The 22,751-nt window shown below is 38.4% G+C and overlaps 1 protein-coding gene across 6 annotated transcripts in view; it reads right to left on the bottom strand.

Moving 5' to 3' along the window:
- Window positions 1-1,113: 1,113 nt before the first annotated feature.
- The window catches only part of LOC104594299 (C2 and GRAM domain-containing protein At1g03370-like), a 31,262-nt gene continuing 9,624 nt past the window's right edge, over window positions 1,114-22,751 (bottom strand). For 2 of the 6 annotated variants that reach the window (XR_016081086.1, XR_734711.3), the window contains 8 exons: window positions 14,521-14,703; window positions 14,042-14,325; window positions 13,831-13,947; window positions 13,335-13,597; window positions 8,351-8,519; window positions 7,576-7,848; window positions 6,870-7,442; window positions 1,114-1,251 (listed from right to left, as the gene is read on the bottom strand). Coding sequence is in view for 4 of the 6 variants with exons in the window: in XM_088896170.1 (XP_088752296.1) it covers window positions 7,245-7,442; window positions 7,576-7,848; window positions 8,351-8,519; window positions 13,335-13,597; window positions 13,831-13,947; window positions 14,042-14,325; window positions 14,521-14,703 (1,487 nt within the window). In the remaining 2 variants the exon portion in view is untranslated. Of the gene's footprint in view, window positions 1,252-6,593; window positions 7,443-7,575; window positions 7,849-8,350; window positions 8,543-13,334; window positions 13,598-13,830; window positions 13,948-14,041; window positions 14,326-14,520; window positions 14,704-22,751 lie in introns of those variants that run through there. The other 4 variants (XM_088896170.1, XM_010254538.3, XM_088896172.1 and 1 more) reach the window with 3 other exon arrangements.

Raw genomic sequence — 22,751 nt, 5'->3', positions numbered from 1 at the left:
AAGACTATTTTGCCCTTCAATCTTCTTTAAATTTTCAAATTGAAAACAAACACTATCCTAGGGATGGCAATTTTCCCCATTTCTCCGATCCCCGTGGGGATCCGCCCTAAATGGGGCAAGGATGGGGATGATTTTCCTCCCGTAAGGACTAGGATGGGAAAATTTTCATCCCCGTTAGCGGGAATGAGGCGGGGACGGGGAATGGGGATCCCCACAGGGATAAGGATTCCCGTGGGGATGGGGATGGGGATGGGGATAACCTTGTCCCTGTTAACGGGGACAGGGATGGGGATTTTCGCAGGGACGGGTCCCCACCCCGCCCCGTTGCCATTCCTACACTACCCTTCAGTCTTCTTTAAATTTTACCCTTCAATCTTCTCTCTCTCGTTTGTAATACGATTGATGTTTCATAGCTCTTTGACTTCGTTACTGACCGGTGACTGCGTCTCTTTAGTCGGGACGTCGGTTTTCCAGTAGCTAAATCCGGCGTTCAGAATCTTGCTAGAATAGGTTCCGCATATTTTGGTCACTCGTAGAATTTTTTTTTTTTTTTTTTTTAAAAAGAAACAAGAAAAATCATGTTCCACACGAGATCAATGAATGGAATTCCATTACCAACAAAAAATATATCTACGCATTGAACCAACAATATATGACTAATATGAATAATACTACTTAGCTTTTCACTCCTTGCTAATAAGAAGGAAAATAGAAACATACAATAACTAAAAGGGTAGTGCATCAAAAACAAATCAATTGCATCCCTACGCTCAGCAGTACCTAACAGAAAGGAAATGAAACGATCTGCAGGAGTAACGATATACAGGTATCCTCTGTTTTCTAATGGTTCTAGGAGTAATCAAAACTTAATGGTTGGTGATAAAAAGGAGCCTGGAAAACAGCATGTCTAAGTTGCTCATGAGACTGAGCATACATCAATGCAGGACTAGGTCATTGCATATACATGGGTTCCCTAGAAGCCTGATTTAATTCCATGGAACAAAATTGCCCCATGGATAGATTTGAAGGTTTGTAGCTTAAGGATGTCTGAGTACTCTGTAATTAATTCAGAGGAAACTCGAATTCATACTGCATAAATGAAGGTTGAAAGATCTAGATGTTGAAAGGCCCAAAGCCAAATATCTGATTAGGCATAAGGTTTCTAACATACCTTTCATAGCTCCTGTCATAATCTCAGGCTAGAGAGTAATAGGGAGAGCTGTTGAAACAAGGCTGAGCACTGTGAAAACCCTGTTTAAGGTTTTCAGTGTTAGAAATAAAAATATGAAGAAAGCAAAGCATCAGTCACAAAAAAAGCAATATTGGGTTAAAAAAAAAAATCTATTTATCACGTGATGCCACATGTGAATAAATTGTGATGAAACACTAATGAACGTTAATAGCAAGGGAAATTTTAGACAATTGTCAAAAAACTTAAGCGTACTTTAAGACAATCAGGTGTTTGGTTCCATTTACGTTTATTCAGTAAATGTTTATTGATGGTGCCACATAGGTGCCATCTCGGCATTTTCTCTCTCTTGCTCTTCTACATACATCGAAAATGTAAAAAGTGAACTTTGGTTTATGTGCATGCCAGCTATTTGTAGAAGTTATTTTTTGAAGCTTCCACAAACAGCCAGGCGTTTATTCACTATTATGCTGAATTGGCGCCTAGTTGTCATAAACGGTTACAATTATTGCATTTCTCGCTTTTACCAGCAAATAAAGTACAAACGTTTATTCAATAAACATAAACAGAACCAAACACATACAATATGTAAACAATAAGGGTAAACTTAGTCAATTTCCTAAACCATAGAGTACTTTAAGAAATTTGCCCTTTTTTAATTGAAATGACACTCATACACGATGTGACTGACAACACATAAGGGATGGCAATTTCCCCATTTCTTTGATCCACATGGGGACCTACCCCGAATGGGGTAGGGGTGGGGATGATTTTCCCCGTAGGGGCGAGGATGGGAAAATTTTCATCCCCATTGACGGGGATGGGGCGAGGACGGGGAGAGCACTCCCCGCCCCACGGGGATCCTAATCCCGCTAATATAAATGTATATATGTATGCATACATCTATATATGTATATATGTACGCATACATCTATATATGTATATATGTACGCATATGTCTATATATTAATATTTCTTAAAATATGTTTTAATCTTTTTAATAGAATTGTAAATTTTAATTATTTTATTTTTTAATTTTTAAATAAAGTAAAAAACAAAAATAAAATGGTTGACATTCTCCCCATCCCCACCCTACCCTGCCCTGTTGCCATTCCTAACGACACATTTCTCACAAATTTGTTGATCAACCCAAAATGCGTGGTGCAATACCATTATACCAACACCCCCCAAGTAAAGCAAACAATTTTCTGAAATTTGCTATTTTATGTGTGATCATATGTAAAATGGATGGAATCATCACTAATCATAGGAAAAATGGCATTCCTTCTTCCAAGCAGAGATATGATGTTCTCAATCTATATTTGGCAATACTATATTCATCAACTTTTCAGGTTTATTTACCAAGTCGAGAGAAACAAGAAATTAATTTTCAATGAAATCCTCCATTCCCCCTTATTTTGCATGCATTCAAAGGCAGCCATAATGTGGTTTTAGCACAGACTGCTTCAAATCATTTGAAAATTGAAACTTGGTATGTAAAAAGGTTTTTGTTGCCGACCCTCCGATCCATGGCCTGCTTTCAACCTATAAAATACCATCCCATAAAGCTTTTAGCCTAAGGTAATGATGGTGCAGAAAACTGTTATCAAAGTGAAAAATGACTTTTGGATCATGCAACCTGCTTGAAGCTCATTCCATTTGCAGATTGATGTAGGACCAACTCAGTTCTAGTCCTCAGAGAATGTTGAATGGTCTTCTTTATCAGAGCTCTATGATTGTTAATGGCTGTAATGGATTTTTGAAGGAATAAGAGAGAAAATAGGGAGAGAAAGAAGAGAGAAAATACCTGGAATCACTCACGGGGTGCCTAAAATCACTCTAGGGCATGGGAATCACTCACCATAGCTAGCATAAGCTGAAGAAAACTCAACATAATTCATTGTCTTTGTATAAAACGTCTATACATATTTATAAACTCTAAACTCATAATAATCTTAGGAGTCAAACTGTTAGACTCAATAATCTTAGTAGGACTCAAACTAAGTTGTCATTATCTTATTTCAATTCAAAGAGTCAATAACTCTAATCCTACTTATGCAATGACTCTGAAATTTTAACATAAACAAACTATAACTAGACAAATTAAACCCCATCATTGTTCCCTACATAAAATTGTAAAAATGACAAAAATACCCCTATCCAAAAATACAAAAATACATAAATTTTCATGAAGTCCCAATTTTGACTCTCCATCTCCTACATCATTCTCCCCCGGTTCAAAAAAACTAGTCCTCGGGTTTTGAAGAACTTGAGGATGAAAAGTTGATATGTCCCAATTACAAAGGGAGTAAGACTTCCCACAGCTACATGCTTGGACTATAGAGTAGAGGCCACACAGAACTAGAAAAGGATCTTGAATGAAATGTGTTGCTGAAACATTGCCTTCCATAACCATCTTTGTTAAATCATCAATAACATTAGTTTCTTGAACACTTTATTCATCAACCAGCCTATGTGATGAATCTTCCCCTTGCTTATCCAAATTCTCAACTGCAACATTTGGAACTTTTCCTTCAACCTCTAGCTTAAGAATCACCATCTCTGTGTGTTCTGCTATCCTCGGTTCTTCAACAAGATCTAGGACTCCTTCTACATTGTTGATGTTGGGGGAATTAGTTCTAGTTGAACTTGTAAGGTAAAGTCACTTACCTCCTTACTAGGATCTACTTCAATCAGCATATTTTTATCTTGCACCTAAATTTCTTTAACTTGCTCCACTTCTATTTCTTCTTGATCATTAACCTCAAGTTGATCATAAGTGTTGGAAACTCCAGCAATTTCTGTTTTTTCTTGGCCTACACCCTCTTGATTTTTAATATCTACAACTTCTATAGCTTCATCCTCAACTTCAACTCTAGGATAGGCATCAACTTGCAAGGAATTATCTACTTTCTTTTCAACTTTGTACCTTTTTCCCATTGACTTCAAGTTCTTTGTTGTAACCTGCTACTTCTTCTTTTGCTTGAAATTAGTCAACTCCATATATAGATCATCGTGGAAGTCTAGTGGGATATACTTTTCTTGCAAACACTTCTTCATCTCAGCCCATGTACTAATTGGATCATCACCTATATTTTCTAGTCGTTTTTCAAGAGTTCTCCACCATACTTTAGCATGACCCGTCAGCTTCATGCGCGCAAATCTAATCCTTTGTTTGTCAAGCATATCATGCCAATCAAAATACTCTTCTAGTTCAACAATCCAATCAAAGAATGCTTGTGGATCATCATCTCCTTTGAAATTTGGTATTTCCCTTTCTCTTCTAACATGTTTGAAAATCTTGCTCTCGTAGCTAACATTATTAGATCTACTTTCTTCCACCATCTTCTCAAATAAGTCAACCAAAGACCCTTCATATTGTTTAGAAACCCAATCATCATTGATTCTAGACCTGTAAGATTGTCTAGAAGATACCTTGGGCCAATAGAATCGGTCACTGTGTGAGAACATACTGAATAAACCATTAGGCTCTGATACCAAACTGATGTAGGACCAGCTTAGTTCTAGTCCTTAGAGAATGTTGAATGGTCTTCTTGATCAGAGTTATAGTTGTCAATGGCTGCAATGGCTTCTTGAAGGAATAAGAGAGAAAATAGGGAGAGAAAGAAGAGAAAAAAATACCTGGAATCACTCACAGGGTGCCTAGAATCACTCTAGGACATGGGAATCACTCACCATAGATAGCATAAGCTGAAGAAAACTCAACATAATTCATTGCCTTTGTGTAAAACGTCAATACATATTTATAGACTCTAAACTCATAATAATCCTAGGAGTCAAACTGTTAGACTCATAATAGTCTTATGAGTCAAACTATTAGACTCAATAATCCTAATAGGACTCAAACTAAGTTGTCATATCTTATTTCAATTCAAAGACTCAATAACTCTAATCCTACTTATGCAATGACTCTGAAATTTTAAATATAAACAAACTATAACTAGACAAATTAAACCCTATCATTGTTCCCTACATAAAATTGTAAAAATGACAAAAATACCCTTCTGTCAAAAAATACAGAAATACATAAAATTTCATAAAATCCCAATTTTGACTCTCTAGCTCCTGCATCACAGATTCGTATTAGTTTTGTTTCACTCCACCTATTACAGTATAGTTTAGTGTTTTTCTTGTTTTGTCTCTAATTGTTTGTCCCTATTTGTTGGTCTCTCGATCATAATTTGAGCATTATTCAATGAAGTTTTGCGGTTTTGCTGGTTGGTTGGGGGGGGGGGATTAGGCAGTTTATCCATTGCTTTAAAATCAGCATCCTGACCAGTACATATGAAATTTGCCAAAAACATCTGCAACTTTATTCCCCTCTCTCAAAGTGTGATGAATGACCACCTCATTCTCTCAATCCTCATCTCACAAATGCTTCCAGTTCCAAAGATCCCAAGGTAAATATGACTAATCTTTCACCATTTTGGCTAGATTAGAGAGAATCGTATAAATCTCTACCTTCACAAAGTGCATCACCTTGACCAACTCTAGTCCTTGTAATAGCGCCATGGCTTCTGCAAACATATTGGTTTTGACACCATACCAGTGGGAGAAGGAAAGAATCATTTCATTATTTTCTCCTCTCTCCTCTAATGGTGCCACTACCACTGCTTGCCCTTAGATTACCACAAGAAGCCCCATCAACATTTAACTTCATATAACCAACAGATGATTGAAGGACATAAACATACCTCAAAGGCTGATGCTTCACCATGACTTCATCTAGGCCTAGACCTCACACTGGCAGTCTTTTTGATTAAAGTTTAACTCCTTGAAGTGTTTTGGGTAGTAAATGATGGATCCAGTTCAAGACCTTGCGGATCACAAACTGCGAGCAACTATAATGGCCTTCCATCCTCCTCTTGTTCTGTTTCCTCAAGATTTCCCAGAGGATAAAATTGGGAGCAAGACCTACTAAGTATCCCCATTGGGTGTTTGTCTTGTTGGCAAGTTCATGCTACCTGTTCAGTATGGTACTCTCTGACTCGGAGTCAATCAAAGTTACCCCCATCCATTGGGCAAAATAAGACCAGACTTTTGGTTGCCAAACAACTACCAATCGGCAAGTGATGCAAGGACTCCTTTTGTGATATCTTACAAAGCACACCACTACGCTGAATAGTTTTCATCAACCCGAATGCAACCATGGAAAACCACTCACATGTAAAAGGAGATATCAGTTGGAGTTCCCCCATTCCAGATCCATTTATGCCAACAAACCACTCCTCTACGTAGCTGGAGTAGAGGTTTCTTGTTTATAGAAAGCATTTTCCTTGTGGCAAACTAAGCATGTTTTCCTTGGATCTTGCTACAGAAAAGAACATTTTTCCTGAGAAAAACAAATAATATCATCCATGGCCATACATGTTTCACATTCAAAGATGAAATTATAAATTTATTATATAAAATGTTTTACTAAGGACGAGTATATACAGAAATGTACAATTCAAACAACTATGGATACAAGTACATGAATCATGTACAATTATTCTCATCTTGATCTTCTTAAAGCCAGTAACTTGCTCCCGCTTGATCAAAATACAAAGCATCTAGCTGCAATTTTTTGGTTTAATTGCGCAATTTACAACAGAAAAAACTTTTCATGTAAATCTATTGAGAGAAACCTACGCATCCCTTGTAACAAACATCTCCTTACCCATTCAGATAGGTCCTTTTGTGACTGTATGATCATAGGATATGTTAAATTAAGCTCCTTATGGACATCTGCATCGCCAATCCAAAAACTTTCCTGTAATGACATCCATTCTAGAATGGTTTACACAAACCATATTGATGCAGCATATCGGCAAGATGAAGATCAAAAGTTTTTAGCATTTAGATGTCTAGTCCTCTCAGATAGATAGGTAATTATTGCCTGCACTTGGATCACAAAAAATCCATTTCACCAAAGTACTGGATACCTCTGAATCCATGCATGAAACAGAGTATGTTTGTTGATCATCAAACAATGCATCAGAAAAATAACCCAGTGAAGTTTCATCATAATAATCCTGCACTGATGCCCCAAATTCTACATTCCTGTAACATACTCTTTCTCAAATAGACTGAACATCTTCTTCAGGCGATCTTGCAGATTTGATGAGATACTCTTTTTTATCTTTTTCTGATGTTTGGTGCTTTTCAGCCACCCAATGCCAAAGAATACTTGAACATATAGACATCCCTTAGATCTGGAGGCGAGATCCTGAATTTGATATCTTAAGTGAAGCTGCAAATCAGTGGAAAGGCACTGTCAATTCTCAACCAAGGTTCTAAAGCAAAGGAATAAAATATACCCAATATCCTCTTACAACACTGAGCTTTTATCAGAATAATGTTAAGTGGTGTTACATAATACATACAGTAAAATGATCAGCAAGTGGAACTCCTTGGATTGTCATGACCTCTTCAATGATCCATCCATTTCTATCAGAAAGAGGAGACTTTTGCTGAGTGCTTGTCACTTCTCCACTGTAACGAAAAAGAGATTTGTCCAATATGTAAGAAATTTGCCTTTCATATAGGTCAGCCTTCTCTAGTTCCCATGGTGTGTAACAATAGTTGGAACATCCAACTTGTTCCATTATTTTACGCTCCAAGGGACCTCCACCAAACATTTCTATTAGCAAGTTGATCTGCAAGTCACCCAAAAGATAACTTTGACATCAAATATTGACAGGAAAAAAATCCTAACACATGCAAATTGAATTCAACTTGGACAAGTACAAACTGTATAAGTGTCCCATTCAATGTTCGGTATACATGAAAACTGGGGAAGACTGAATAATCCAACCAAGGAGATCCAACAATCATCCAATCTACCAAAACATAGTAACTCAGGTGATCAATCAACCAACTGTGCCAACTTGTTGGCATTGAGGTTGTCTTGAATAGCCAGGGGTTGAATTTGAATTCTAGTCCTGACTCAATTCTGCATAATTCAGATGACCAGTCCCCCTGGGAATTTCATGACTACCATAACATAGTGACAAAGAACATGTTGAAGGGAGAGGAGATATGCAAAACATAATGACATTATCATATATGTGCATGCACGCACGCGCATGCGTGTGCGCACACACACACACATACACAGAGAGAGAGAGAGAGAGAGAGAGAGAGAGAGAGAGATCTCACAGGAACAGGAAGAAGACAGGAATAAACCTCTGACATCCTGGCATCCTCCACACCCAAGATAGAGCCATTATCTTCAGTTTGGAGGTTCTTTGTTTCAGATTCTTCTTCATCAATTTCCACCTTCTGCTCAGGACTCAAGAAATTCGCCTTCCATACAGCCATGATTGTCCTGTTTAATAGACATTAGCTGGTCTGTTCCAAATAAAAGAAAGCAAGATTACAGTACATGTAACTCTAGCTGTAACATATGATGCCCATCTAATTTAAAAATATAAACATCAATTGTACAATATAACATACAGTGCACAAGGAGACTATCCTAGTAAGTCAATGAACCATACACAAGATATGCATATCCAATAAACTCCAGGACCCTTAGCCATATAACAAGGATATTCTATTTTCTGACAGTGTGCCATTTCTGACAAGTGATAAGTGATAACAACACATCCTAAAATTGGGTCTGTGAAGGATCTCTGTGGTGTGTTTATATGTCTGGGTATTACAAATTGTAAATTTGGGTTTGTGAAGGAGTCAATCTGTAATTTTGAGTTATTCTCTAATGTTGGGCTTATATAAGCATTCTTTTGGTATGGATTAGGGTTGAGAGTGAGGGAAGAGAGTGCCTATTTTCATGGTCTTGTATTTCTGAGTATTCTCATAGTGGATTAATCCCTCTTCCCAGGTCCCAAGGACGTACAACTGGCAGAAACCATGTAAACCTTGTCTACATTCAATTTGATTCAATCTATTTGCTACCCTAAATCTATAATATGTACCCCCATACAACACCTTATATTGCATAAACACTTCTAGAATATTTGCAACCCTAAATCTATAATATGTACCCCCGTACAACACCTTATATTGCATAAACACTTCTAGAATATACTTTATAGCACAAAACACCTCTCATACACATCAAACATATGAAGAGATAGTTTACTAGTGCGTTGTTTATCCTCCAAGGATTTTTTGTTGTCATCCAGAAGGTAAACTTTAAGAAAGTGCACTTTAGGCCAACTTTAAAGGTCTAATTCCACTTCAGGAAAGTCAACTTTAAATATGTAAGAAAATGCAATCTCTTATGGTTTGGGGCAGAATGGTAATAGGATTTAAAATATAATTGCAAAAATACAATGTCAAAATATATGATGCTTTATGCTACATATTTTTGGTACTGGGATGGGAGATCTCCTGGGAAGTCTTCATGATAAACCCCTACATTTGCATTGAACAGAATAGCATGTGTCAGCACCCGATTTTTGCTCGGTTCCCTCTCTGACCCACTCCTCACACTACAGATGCCCGATTAGACCCCACCATTCTCTCTAAAACATGTCAAAACCCTAAAAGACTAAATTTTGACTCAAACACCCTGAAATCCACAGTTAAAACTACAAGATTCCCTTTTGACAGCCACGATTGCGCCCCGTCACCACACTTATCATATGATTAGACCCCACTATATGAAACAAAACCTATAAACATCCAATCACAACAAATTTCAGCCATAAATTACTTGGTTTCACCATCCATCCATCAAAGATTCCATTTTAACAAACTAGGCGCTATGACTAAAACCCGCGATCCAAATCTCAACCTTAAATTCCTTGATTTCGTCATCCACTCATCAAAGATTCCATTTTGACGAACCAAACACTACAACTAAAACCCACAATCCAAATACCCTAGACATGATCAAAACCTCCATCAACCTCCCGATCGACCATCCGTCAAATTTCAAATCTCAAAATGACCATTTCACCCTTTATTTAAAAAGATTCCAAATAGACCAATCTTATTGGTGGTCAATCTCCAAATTCAAGATCTTCGTCATAACATATAACCCAACACCTCCAAACCCATCAAAACCTCCATCACCCCCCCCCGATCACCCATCCACCAAGGAAAAGATTCCAATTCAAGCCTTCTCGTTACCCGTTACTCTTAGAGTCACAGATCTATATCACAATACATCTTCCAAGACCCCCAATCTTCCTAAAACTCTCGTTGACCACCCATCAAATTTTAGCCCTCAAAATATTTGTTTTTCTCCTCCATCATAAAAAGATTCCATTTTGAACCTTTTCATTGGCCGAACCACCCATACCTCAAATTCCTTCGATCCAAACACATTTAAACCGATCAAATCTTACCAATTCGTCCAAGACATTCAGAAATCCGATCCTACAAAATGTCAACTCAAAATTCCTCGATCCGCCCATCCATCGTATGAACATTCCATTATGAGCTTTCTCGCACGTCGGATTGCTCGTACCACAAATTGCCTTAACCCAAACACATTTGAACCAATAAAATCTTGTCAATTCATCTAAGACACTCAGAAATACCATCCTACAAAATTTCAATGCAAATTCCTTAGTTTACCCCTCAAAAAAAGATTTCATTTTGGACTTTTTCGTTAGTCGGAATGTTCGTACCTCAAATTCCCTTGATCCAAGCACCGTTAGGCCAATCTGACCCCACCAATCAATCCGAAATGTCCAAAAACCCTACCTTGTCAAATTTCATCCAAAAATACCTTTATTTACCCCCTTTTCTAATCGATTTGACCAAAATACCCCTAAAGTTCACAAAATTACGAAATTATCCTTTTACCGTAATATAAAACCCAACCCGAGCTATTTTTATCAAAAACAATTACTGTTCACCATCATCTCCTTCAAGCTCTCAACTGAGCAACCTAACGGCAGCAACCCTCTCCACCTCCATCCAACTCAGTTCCCCTCTTTCTCTCATTTTTCTCTCTTATCTCTCTCCCCAGACAGAAAAATCGATTGTTCATCTCCTTTCTCTTGAAACTCGATGCAGCAGTGAACCCGATAGCAGTTCCTCCTTCCCCAACATCTTCTCTCTCTCTCTCTCTCATTCTTCCTCTTATTCTTCTTCTTCTCACTGTCATTACTGATCACTAAACCAGATCTGAAACTCTCCCTCACCACCTCTCTCACACTCCGCCACCGCTCTCTCTCCCTATCTCTCGTTAAGTGACTTTTCATTTATGGGCATTAGATAATTCCTCATTTTCTTGTTATTAGTGAAGTCTCATTAATGCGTTTTGTGATAAACATTGTCTGTTAGAGCTTGTTTCTAAAACCCATGTAGGCCCCACCTATCGAACACAGGAGAGGGTGCCTAACCCCTTCCCTCTCCCATCCAAGTCTTACCTAGCTTGGTTAGATCGGTACCTCACATATGGAGTTACTAAAAAGACCAAAATGATTTTAAGCGAAAAAGCCCCGGGAGGCCCATCACTCCCAATTCATTCCCAATGGTGGGTGGCGACTCCAAATCAACCCAAGTGAGCCGTTTTCTGATGTTCACAGCATGGCAAAATAGGATTCATGTAGCTGACCACCTATAGATAGGACAAGGCTTAGATAATGATGATGATGATGATTTATAAATGCTACATATTTTTTTGGTATGATCTAATATTTATGTTACATATTATTTTGGTATAATCCATGTATGCATTTGTTATGTTTAGAACTTGAGAAGTACATAACATATTTTCCTAAATTGAAATTAAATCAGTGTTTTAAAAGCACAAGGCGCAGAAAAACACACACACACAAGGGGCATTTTGCGCCCTAAGGTACAAGGCAAAGTGCATGCCTTTTAGAAGCAAAGTGCAAAAAATGCCAAAACAAATCAAAATAAATGCAAAAAAATTAAAAATATAAACTTCAATTTTAAAATAAATATTTTAAAAAACTATTATCTCAAATTAAAATACATAAACATAACATATAAAACATATTCAAAATGAAAATGTAAATATAAAATCAAACATAACATTTTTTGCTAATGCTGTTAATTCATTCATCCTAATAAAATATATTTTTAAAAGATAAATAAAAAAAAGCATACGCCCAGCCTAAGGTGCATCAGGCGTGCACCTTTTGAAAATGCTGCACCCAGGGCCTAGGTGAGGTGCATGCCTTAAAATGCACCTCACCTGTGCACCTAGGAAAACCTATTAAATCACTGAATTAAATTTTAAAAGATAACATTTTCTTGCATATTTAAAGTTGGCAGTCCTAAAATTGAAAAGTTGGCATAAATTGTACTTCTCCCTAAACTTTAACACTCAGTGGGGCTAGAGACCACACATGATTGACAAAAAATTAGGACTACAACCTACTGAAGCCATGAAAGTTGAGACAAAACTTGGAAGACAAAAACTGCTCAAGCATAGGGTTCAAAATTGAAAGCTATGGGGTGCTTCAAAAGTCATAAGAGCAATTCATTAAATAGGTGACAAAATTTCCAAGGGAAACTCGTGGAGACAAGGCAATCATGGACAAAGAAATAAAGGTGGGAATAAAAGTAGAAATCATGCATGGGTAGGGGATCTAAAGGTGGTATTTCTCCCTCCTCACCATCACATTATGAAAACATCACATAATCCCTTCATTACATAGCATATTGAACAAAGGTAATAAAAAGTAAAGTTAGGGTGCCACAAAGAGGGTCCAAAGTTTATGAGTCCTACTGATGCAAGTCCAGCCCAAAAATCCCAAGCCTAGCATAACTGGACAGGCCCAACCATCTCTATTAGGCCCTAGGTGTTCCTCTTTGGGGCTAATCCCCTCACTTGAGGCCGGTATACCTCTTGGTTCATACCATGAGCCTAATCAGGGTTCTATGAATGTCCCCTATAAGATATTTTTTATTTTATTTCATTCGTTCTTTTATTAGGTAGCTTGAATGCTAAGGAGGGTTAAGGTTTCTCGTTTCCCTCTCTCCCCCCCCCCCTCTTTTAATAGTTTTATCATTGAGATATGGGCATCCAGGGGTATAAGTGTATTTTTAATGTAATTTTGATATGGGAGCAGTATGCCACCAGAAGATTTTATTCTCTCTAAACTACTCTCTCTTTTCTTTATTCTTCCTACATTTAAGACTACATTTAATCAATTTGATTCTTTCAAATAAAACAGGTTTCATTAGGTACCTAATGGCAACATTGAAGGATACAAAAGCTTGGAAATGGAACTTCAGTCTCCCTTGTTCATCTTGTGTCTTTGCACCATGCCTTGCATCCATACCTCTGCCTTGTTGAAGAGTAATGATAATGAATGGACTGCCCATTGAGGCAAGTGTAGCAGGAAAAACTTGAATATCTTCTATGTCCTTCCAGAGAAAGAAGAATGTGGTTTTATGTCCAAACAAGCTTGTGTGGAACCCAATTATTCTTGCTGACAGAAAGAGGCGACCCTGCACAGAAGCAACCATAATTCAACAATTTAAAGCCTTTGAAGCATAGGTACCCTGTAGACTGATAAAGAGGAACATTAGCATAATCAATGTTATTCCACAAAGTATAACCCAAAATTAGAGAGAAATGCAAGGTTATTAAGATATTTCAACAAAAGCAAAGCTTATGGGGAAGTAACTCTGCAATTGGAAGTTTAAATGGCAATGATCAATAGCATTGAATGTAACAGCACCTGCAGTGGCATTTTGCGCTTCAAGTGACAAGTAAAATCATTGATAAGAAATTCCTCGGGTGGAAGCCCGAACAGTTTCTGGAATGCTGAATTTGTTTGAGGTGACCGCAAATTTATCTGCAAGTGTTCTTGGTCATTAACAATGCACAACTAAAAGAAAATGGCATGAACTTTGTTAAGAATAACACTGAAGCCAACTTAGACAAAGCACCTTTTTCCCAACCTCCTTCTCCATCTTTACTAGATACTCCTTAACAACATTGCTACCTCTTGTATTGTTCAAAAATATTCTTAGGTGCAGTTTAGACTGACATGCTTGAGCTAATCTTCCTTGAAGAGGGATCCAAACATCCGCAAGGTCTGATATATTAGATTTTACAAAATTGATTTCAGCATGGCCAAGACATTCGGCTTCAACAAAGGATCCATCAAAATCATAAACTTCCACATCCAACACAGAAGGAGGCTCATCCATTGCATCAAATTCAAATATTTCTGTGTATCCAACAGGTTTTCAACAAAACGAAATCAATATATGGAACATTTGAATTTCATACAGATCATTCTTGTTGACAGAAATTTGAGTGCTAACTGTTCTAGGACTGAACCATGGCATCATAGGTTATGCAAGTGGTAAATCTATAGAGCATATTGAAACTAGAAAGTAGAATACCAAAAACAATAGCTCACCATTCCATTCAGGATCAGCTTTCTGAAAAGTGATAGAGCTCGATCTAGTTTTACCATTGCAAGTAAAGACCACATATGGATCAGAAAACCCTTTTGAATCAACAGCTGCTATATTACTTCCCTCAATCAAGGCAACAGTTAGTAGCCACCCATCCCCTTGTGCTTTGATGCCATGATCACTACCTAGAATTGCAAAATTGAAAGAAAAATGAATCAGTATGATGTGAGGCCAACGTTTAAGAAAAGGGAAGCCAAACTCATACTTTTCTTTAGGCTTAGATGGCCTTCATGTGGCTAAAAAGACAGATTAGTAATTGGGACATAAAAATTGTTGTGAATCTAGCTCAATTCCATAGGCCAAAAAAAATGCACCATGAAGCCTAAGCCTGATAAATCACTGAATTGAACCTAAGGCCCAAAAAATTGGGCCCATTCCAAAAAGCCAAATTACTTGGTTCTCAACTCAAGTGGAGATATAGATTTGATTCTCCCAATAAAATTTCAATTGGATTCCCACTAAGCCACTATATAGTGAGTAATGCTTCTAAAGATTTACTTCAGATCAAGAAAATATTTTGAATAGGTTTTAGTTGCAAGTATTGTTAATTCTTTTTCTGTTTAGGAAAATCAAATATTTTGTAGATCTTAGAAGATCCTTTCTGTTTCTTTATAAATATTTAAAGTAATAGCTCATCAGAGCCATTGAATGAATGGATAAAGAGATTTTCCCATTGATGTGTTTGGTGCTGACTCCAAACTTAAGGTGCTGACTCCATCTCTTGGTAGAACTATCAATTGACTGGGTCAACCCTGACAGACCTGAAATGATCTGACCCTATAATGTAGGATATTGGTTTGTATCTTGAGTCCCAATTATTAATTGTTGTAATGTGTATGTAGAGGCCTGCGGCCTACTAAAGGGTCTTTTTGTCTTTTCCTCAGTGTATTAGTTATGAGCTGTCGCCCTAAGTATAAATATTAACTTAGGTGCCGCCAGCCACTCAACTTGGAATAGATCTCTCTTTTCTTTCTTCTCTCTTCTTTTCTCCCTTCTCTCTTCTAGATCCGTCGAACTACATGGTATCAGAGCTCTGATCTGGGTGCAACTTTTCCAGATCTGAGATCTGGTTCTCTTTCCTTTTCTGGAAAAACTATTCTGATTGAAGACTCCATTGTGTGCTTCTTCCGGGCGCAAGTTTCAGACAATTTTTTTTTCTTTCTTCTTCTCTCTTGGTTGCTGTACCAAGAAGAAGGGTGTGGTGGCAGCCGAATGCATTAAAAAATGATATCTGGATCTGTGGTGGCAACCCAATGCAGTAGAAGTTTTTTTTTTTGAGTTTGTGGTGGCAGCCAAATGCATTGAAACTTGTCTTTTCTGAGGTTTTTTTCTATGTGCTGTGGGTCGTGGAAGCCAGGTATGTACTGTTACATTCATAAGTAAACTTTGACTACTGTGAATGTCACAGTTCTGAAGTCGTAGAGACTGGCTGTATCCTTTCTGTGCAAACTGAAGTGTTTCAGCTAAGAATTTTGACCTACAGTACTGTCAAACCTGTGTTATTGGAGCCTACTTATTGTTCAGAGAAAAAAGAAACCTTCTACATCAGATTGGTTTTTTTAAAAAAGAACAGCAGTAATATTTCTGTGGAAATGGCTACTGAGGATTCAGCAACCTCTGGCATTACTTCACAGCAAGGAAACCTAAATGGGGGAATGGACAGCATGAATTTTTCTATGTCTATTACCCCCTTTGATGGCCTGAACTATCTAGAATGGTCCAAAGGCATCAAACTTTATGTTACAGCTAGGGGGAAGGCCGGCTATACAAGTGAAAAAATAAAAGAACCAAAGTCTGGTACTGCTGAACATGATCGATGGGATCAAGAGAACAGCATGGTTATGTCATGGCTGCTAGGCTCCATTTACCTCATGTACAGAAAAATTTCATATGGGCTGACACAGCCTGTGAAATCTGTGAACAAGCCAAGGCAACCTATTCTGAACACAGGCATTTTACCAAGATTTATCAACTTCAAGCAGAATCATCTACATGTAGACAAGGTGACCGTAGCCCATCTACATACTACTCAGCCCTTACATCTGTCTGGAAGGAACTAGACTATTTTCAGACCATTGACAGGAAGAATGATGAAGATGCACAGGACTATAAAAAACTTCTCTCCCAACAGTGGGTTTTTGCTTTCTTACATGGGCTGAACCCGGCTTATGAGCCTCTTCAGGTGCAGATTTTGGGAAGTAGGGAACTTCCTTCAGTTCAGGAAGTATATGCTCTAGTCCAATCTGAAGAGAGCAGGAAAAATCTCATGAATGTTTCTGAGGGGGAGCAACCAACTGCCCTAGCTGCAAGAGGGGGTAACACAGGAATGAAAAAGGGGGAACCAAGGAAAGGTGAAGATAAGGACAAACTGTGGTGTACTCACTGCCAAAAGCCCAGACACACTCGAGAAACCTGTTAGGAATTAGTGGGTAAGCCCAAGTGAGCAACCAAAAATCAAGACACTTCAAAGAAGCCTCCTTAGAAGAAATTTAGTTCTACAAATCTGGCCACTGAAGACTATCAGCAAAGTAATCAAACTACAGTGTTTTCTCAAGAGCATCCTAGTGGTTTTGATCCCAAGGAAGACATCATCAACTCTTTCAGAGATCATTTGGAATTGTATGGTAGGACACTCGAGCAATTGGACAGGTCGGTTCCTACCCCTTCTACCTCATTCGCTTCTACATCGGGTAAAGGTGCTTCTGCATTTCATGTGTGTACCTCTGCTCCTGAGTCACCTTGGGTCATTGACTTAGGGGCATCAAACCATATGACCAGTAAGTCAAATCTCTTCCAGACCTACACTCTTCTTTCTGGAAAGGATAAAGTGAAACTTGCTGATGGGTCTCTATCCACCATTGTTGGTCAGGGATCTGTATCTCTTCCTGATGGCCTTGTCTTATCCCATACCCTTCATGTTCCCAAACTTCCTATCAATTTGTTATCTATAAGTAGTATTACTTAGTCTTTAAACTGTTGTGTAACATTTTTTCCTCATTCTTGTGTTTTCTAGGATTTAACCTCGGGGAGGACAATTGGTAAAGGACATATGGTTGATGGTCTCTACATCCTAGAGAATAAATTTGGCCCTGCGACATCAGCTTTAGTGAGTCTTATGAGTCAATCTACAAACAGTCAATTGTGATTATGGCATAATCGCCTTGGTCATTTGTCCTTTGAGTCTTTGAGAGTTATATTTCCTGAATTGTTCAAGTCAGTGTCTCTTATTAGTTTGCATTGTGAAACGTGTCATTTGAGTAAGCATTGTAGAACGACTTTTCCATCAAATAATAAAAGATCTACTTTGCCTTTCCATATTGTCTTTTCTGATGTTTGGGGCCCTGTTAACATACCTATTGAGGGTGGGTACAAGTACTTTATCAGCTTTATTGATGACTATTCAAGATACACGTGGCTATATCCTATGCACTCGAGAAAATAAGTACCCAAGATTGTGCAAGATTTCCATTGCATGGTTTTCACTCAATTTCATGTTGAAGTCCAAATTTTCAATCGGATGATGCAAAGGAGTATTTTCATCATGACTTAACTAAGTTTTTCTCTTCACATGGATCTCTTCATAGAAGTTCATGTGCCAGAACACCACAACAGAATGGAGTTGTTGAAAGGAAGAACCGCCATCTCCTCGAAGTTGTTCGTAGTATGATGCTTCACATGCATGTTCCAAAACGTTTTTGGGTTGAGGTTGCGATGGCTACAGCTTATGTTATTAATCGTATGCCATAACGCCTTCTGAAATACAAGGCCCCACATCAACTTCTCTTCCCTCAATCCCCTTTATTTTCCATTCCTCTACGTGTGTTTGGGTGTAAATGCTTTATTCATGATCTATCTCCTAACCGGGGTAAATTGGACCCCAAATCTGTTCCGTGTGTTTTCTTGGGTTATCCCTCTTCCCAGAAGGGCTACAAATGCTTCAATCCAGTCACCTCTAAGTACTTTGTATCTATGGATGTGTCCTTTATTGAGTCAGAACCCTTCTTTCAAGCCTCTCCTCAGGGGGAGAATAGTGTGAAGGAGGAGAGGCAAGCTCCAGCTCCTCAAATCCCTCTTCCCCCTATTCCTAACTCCTCTCCATTTCGTGTCTTCTTGAGACGCCGTAAGGGATTGTTGAATTCGAAGGCTATGGAGCAACTTGAGACCATACATCCAACACCTTCTAACTCCTTGAAGGAAAATTCAGGTACCCTTGTTCCCTTTGATATGACTGAACCTATTGCTATTGATGATCCTACTAATGATCTTGATGTCCCAATTGCTCATAGAAAAGGGGTTTGATCATGTACTACTAAGCATCCTATTGCTCAATTTTTATCCTACGAAAACATTGCTCCCACATTTCATGCCTTTTGACTGCCATTGATTCCATTTTTGTTCCCAAAAGTGTTGCAAAAGCCTTATCTATACCTAAATGGACAGAGGTAATGAAGGAAGAAATTAGTACTCTTCACAAAAACAATACCTGGGAGTTGGTGAATCTTCCCGAAGGCAAGGAGCCAGTGGGATGCAAGTGGGTATTCACAGTAAAGCATAGAGCAGATGGGTCGGTTGAAAGGTATAAAGCCAGGCTAGTTGCAAAAGGGTATACTCAGGTGTATGGGGTTAACTATGCAGAGACTTTTGCCCCAGTTGCTAAAATGAACACTATTCGGATTATACTATCCTTGGCTATTAACTTTGATTGGGAGCTCCACCAATTGGACATAAAAAATGCTTTTGGGTTTGTAGCACAAGGGTGTGAAGGGAAAGTTTGCAAACTAAAAAAATCTTTATATGGTTTGAAACAATCCCCAAGGGCCTGGTTTAGCAGATTTCACTTGGCTTTACAGCAAATTGGGTTCAAGTAGTGCCAATCTGACCATACTCTATTTGTCAAGAGAAACCAGAAGAATGTTGTGGTATTAATTGTCTATGTTGATGACATTGTGATTACGGGGAATTGGGACTCTGAGATTAAAAGGTCAAAGAATCCATTGCTATGCAATTTGAGGTGAAAGATCTGGGATAGCTACATTATTTCCTTGGTATTGAGGTTGCCCGCTCAGAAAGGGGCATCTTCATTTCCCCAATGAAGTATGTCCTAGATCTTTTGCAGGACACAGGAAAGTTAGGAACAAAACCTATAGACTCTCCTATTGAAGAAAACCATCGGCTTGGTGATTGTACTGGAGAACCAGTGACAGATATCAGGAAATTTCAGAGGTTGGTAGGAAGACTCCTCAACCTATCAATGACTCGACCGGATATAGCTTATGTTGTTGGTGTCCTCAGTCAATTTATGCATGCACCAACATCCTCCCATCTAGAGGCAGCTGAAAGGGTACTCAAATATCTAAAGAAGTATCCAGGAACTGGGTTACTTTTTGTAAAGAGACTGGGCTGAATGGGCCCTAGTATCTTTTCTTGTAGTATGTTTTATTTATTTGTTAGCTAATGGACCTATCTTAATGGGCCTGTTATTTCTTTTGCTAATTCTCTTTATGTTACTGCCTAGCTGGCCGCCCACTTAAGGGTATACTTGTAATTATGTTAAGATTGAAGTTTAGTAAAAGGATTAGAGAAGGTAGGGAAGAGACATTTGAACTCTTCTTCTTCCTCCTCCTCTTTTCTCCATCTTCCTTCTCTTGTACTGTTGTTCTCTTCTTTTCTTCCTCTTTTTTCTCTAATTTTCCCAAGTTTACATCAGATTTAGAGGACTGATTTACAACTTGGTATCAAAACAGGTTTCTTTCTTCCTTCTTTTCTTCTTTCTCTTTCCCCATACACCCTTCGATTTAAGAGAGTGTATGGAGAGATAGGTTCTCTATAGTTCAGAGGATCTTTGGCCTAATTGGTAGAGGGTTTGGAGAGTGTAAATATGGCCGAATATTGCCAATAAGTGGTGATGTACTGTTTCTGCCCAAAACCCTAGCCGATTAGAGATTTTCGAAGTTACAAGTAAAAGTGAAGCTTTGGGTGTGGCGCTCTGTGCTTGGTAGGTGTCTTTTGACTTCTAAAAGAGGGTGGTTCAGGTTTGGAAGAGATTGGGAAGCTCTGGTAGGAGAGGCTGCATCTTCTCTCTTTCTTCCCAACAGCCGGACGCAGTGAAACCCTAGTTTTCAAGCATCTGGGTACTGGTTTGACTTCAAGTAAGTTTATAAGGACCAAATTTCTGGTTTTTTTATTTTCGTTTGATTAATGGAGCAATACGGAAGTGAGTTCAAGCAGGTGTCGGTTTTCGGGCTTGGCTCGGTAGATTCCGTTTTGACTAATGTGACCACAATCAAGCTAGATGGGACAAATTATCTTGCTTGGGCACAGTCTATAAGGATTTATGTCTGTAGTAGAGGAAAATTAGGGTACCTCACAGGCACTAAAGTGAAACTCAAAGAGACAAACCCTGAATATGAGAAATGGATGCAGGAGAACTATACTGTTATAGGATGGTTAGTCAACTCTATGCAAACTCATATAAGTCAACACTATCTCTGGATGTCCTCTGCCAAGGAGATCTAGGACAGTGTTACTGAAACTTATTCACAAAAGTTGAATGTGGCTAGAGTCTACAAGCTGAAAAGTGATGTGAAGAATCTAAGACAAGGGGAGAAGAGTGTGGCAATCTACTATTCTATACTAAAATCCTTATGGCAGGAAATTGATGTTATGGAGACAGTTGCATGAGAGACTAAGAATGACTCAGAAATGTTTAGGAAGTTAGTGGAAAGAAACAGGGTGTTTGAATTTCTTACTGGACTCAACCCTGAGTTTGACATCATTAGGCAGAATATTCTGGCCAAAGATGATGTTATTCTTGCCTAGGCATATGCTATGGTGAGCAGTGAGGAGAGTACGCGGCAGGTTCAGTTACAGGGTCCACCTACGGAACACTTTGCACATGCGGGAATAAAGCCGAAGGTTCCAATTGAGAAGGAGCAGGTATGTGAATATTGCAAGAAACCGAGGCATACGAAGGACACTTGCTGGAAGCTTCATCCTGACCAGTTTAAGAATAACAACAATTTTAAGAAGGGCAGTCAGACAGGAAATCCGAAAACAGCTAATGTTGCCACAGTACCAGAAGGAGGAAGTAAGGAGAGTGAAGAGAAGTCCACCATTGAACAGTTGGCAGCAATGAAGGTAGACTTTGAAAAGTATGGTAGGCTATTAAGTCACTTGGAGTCTACTGTTTCTACATCTCACTCTTCAGGCAACACATCATCATCATCAGCATTTGCTCACTCAGGTATCCGTGCTTCTACAAACCATGCTTTAGTTTCAAGTAATCATTAAATCCATTGGATCATTGATTCTGGTGCATTAGACCATATGACTAGCTTGTCTAACATTTTCTATTCATACTACCTTCTCTTTGGTAAAGAGAAAATATCCCTTGCTGATGGGTCCCTTGCTCCCATTTCTGGTAAAAGGGATATAAAAACCTCTAACACCCTTTATTTATCCTCTATCCTTCATGTCCCTAAACTTAATACAAATCTTTTATCTATTAGTAACCTGACTAAATCCATGAACTGTAGCATAACCTTCTTTCCCACTCATTGTGTTTTTCAAGACCTACAGTCTCAAATGATGATTGAGAGTGGCCATGAGGCGAACGGAATATACTTGCTGGACACACCTGATAGTGCTCTTGGACCACCTCATGGAGTTGCCTTGGAGTCAGTATTGTTAGAGTCTGTTGACAAAATCATGTTATGTCACTTTTAGTTTGGTCATTTGTCTTTTTCTGCTTTGAGTCATTTATTTCCAAATATGTTTAAGGGAGTGTCTTTATCAAGTCTTCATTGTGAGTCGTGTGAACTGGCAAAGCATTGTAGACAATCTTATTCAGTAAGCAATAAAAGATATATTTCTCCTTTTCATATTGTTCACTCTGATGTATGGGGGCCATATCATTTGCCTATTATGGGGGGTTATAGGTACTTTATCCTTTATATTGATGATTACTCTCGTTACACTTGGATTTATCTCATGAAATTTAGGGATGAAGTACCAACTATTGTGCAAAAATTTCATGAAGTCATTCTTACCCAGTTTAACACCCGGATCAAAATATTCCGTTCTGATAATGCTAAGGAGTATTTTGAGAAAACCCTCTCAGCCTATCTTGAAACTTTTGGGGTTATTCATCATAATTCTTGTTCCTACACTCCAC

The sequence above is a fragment of the Nelumbo nucifera genome, chromosome 1 (assembly GCF_055504915.1).
Source record: "Nelumbo nucifera cultivar China Antique chromosome 1, China Antique-T2T, whole genome shotgun sequence".
NCBI classification, from domain to species: Eukaryota; Viridiplantae; Streptophyta; class Magnoliopsida; order Proteales; family Nelumbonaceae; genus Nelumbo; species Nelumbo nucifera.
This window is presented reverse-complemented; position numbering and strand designations above follow the sequence as displayed.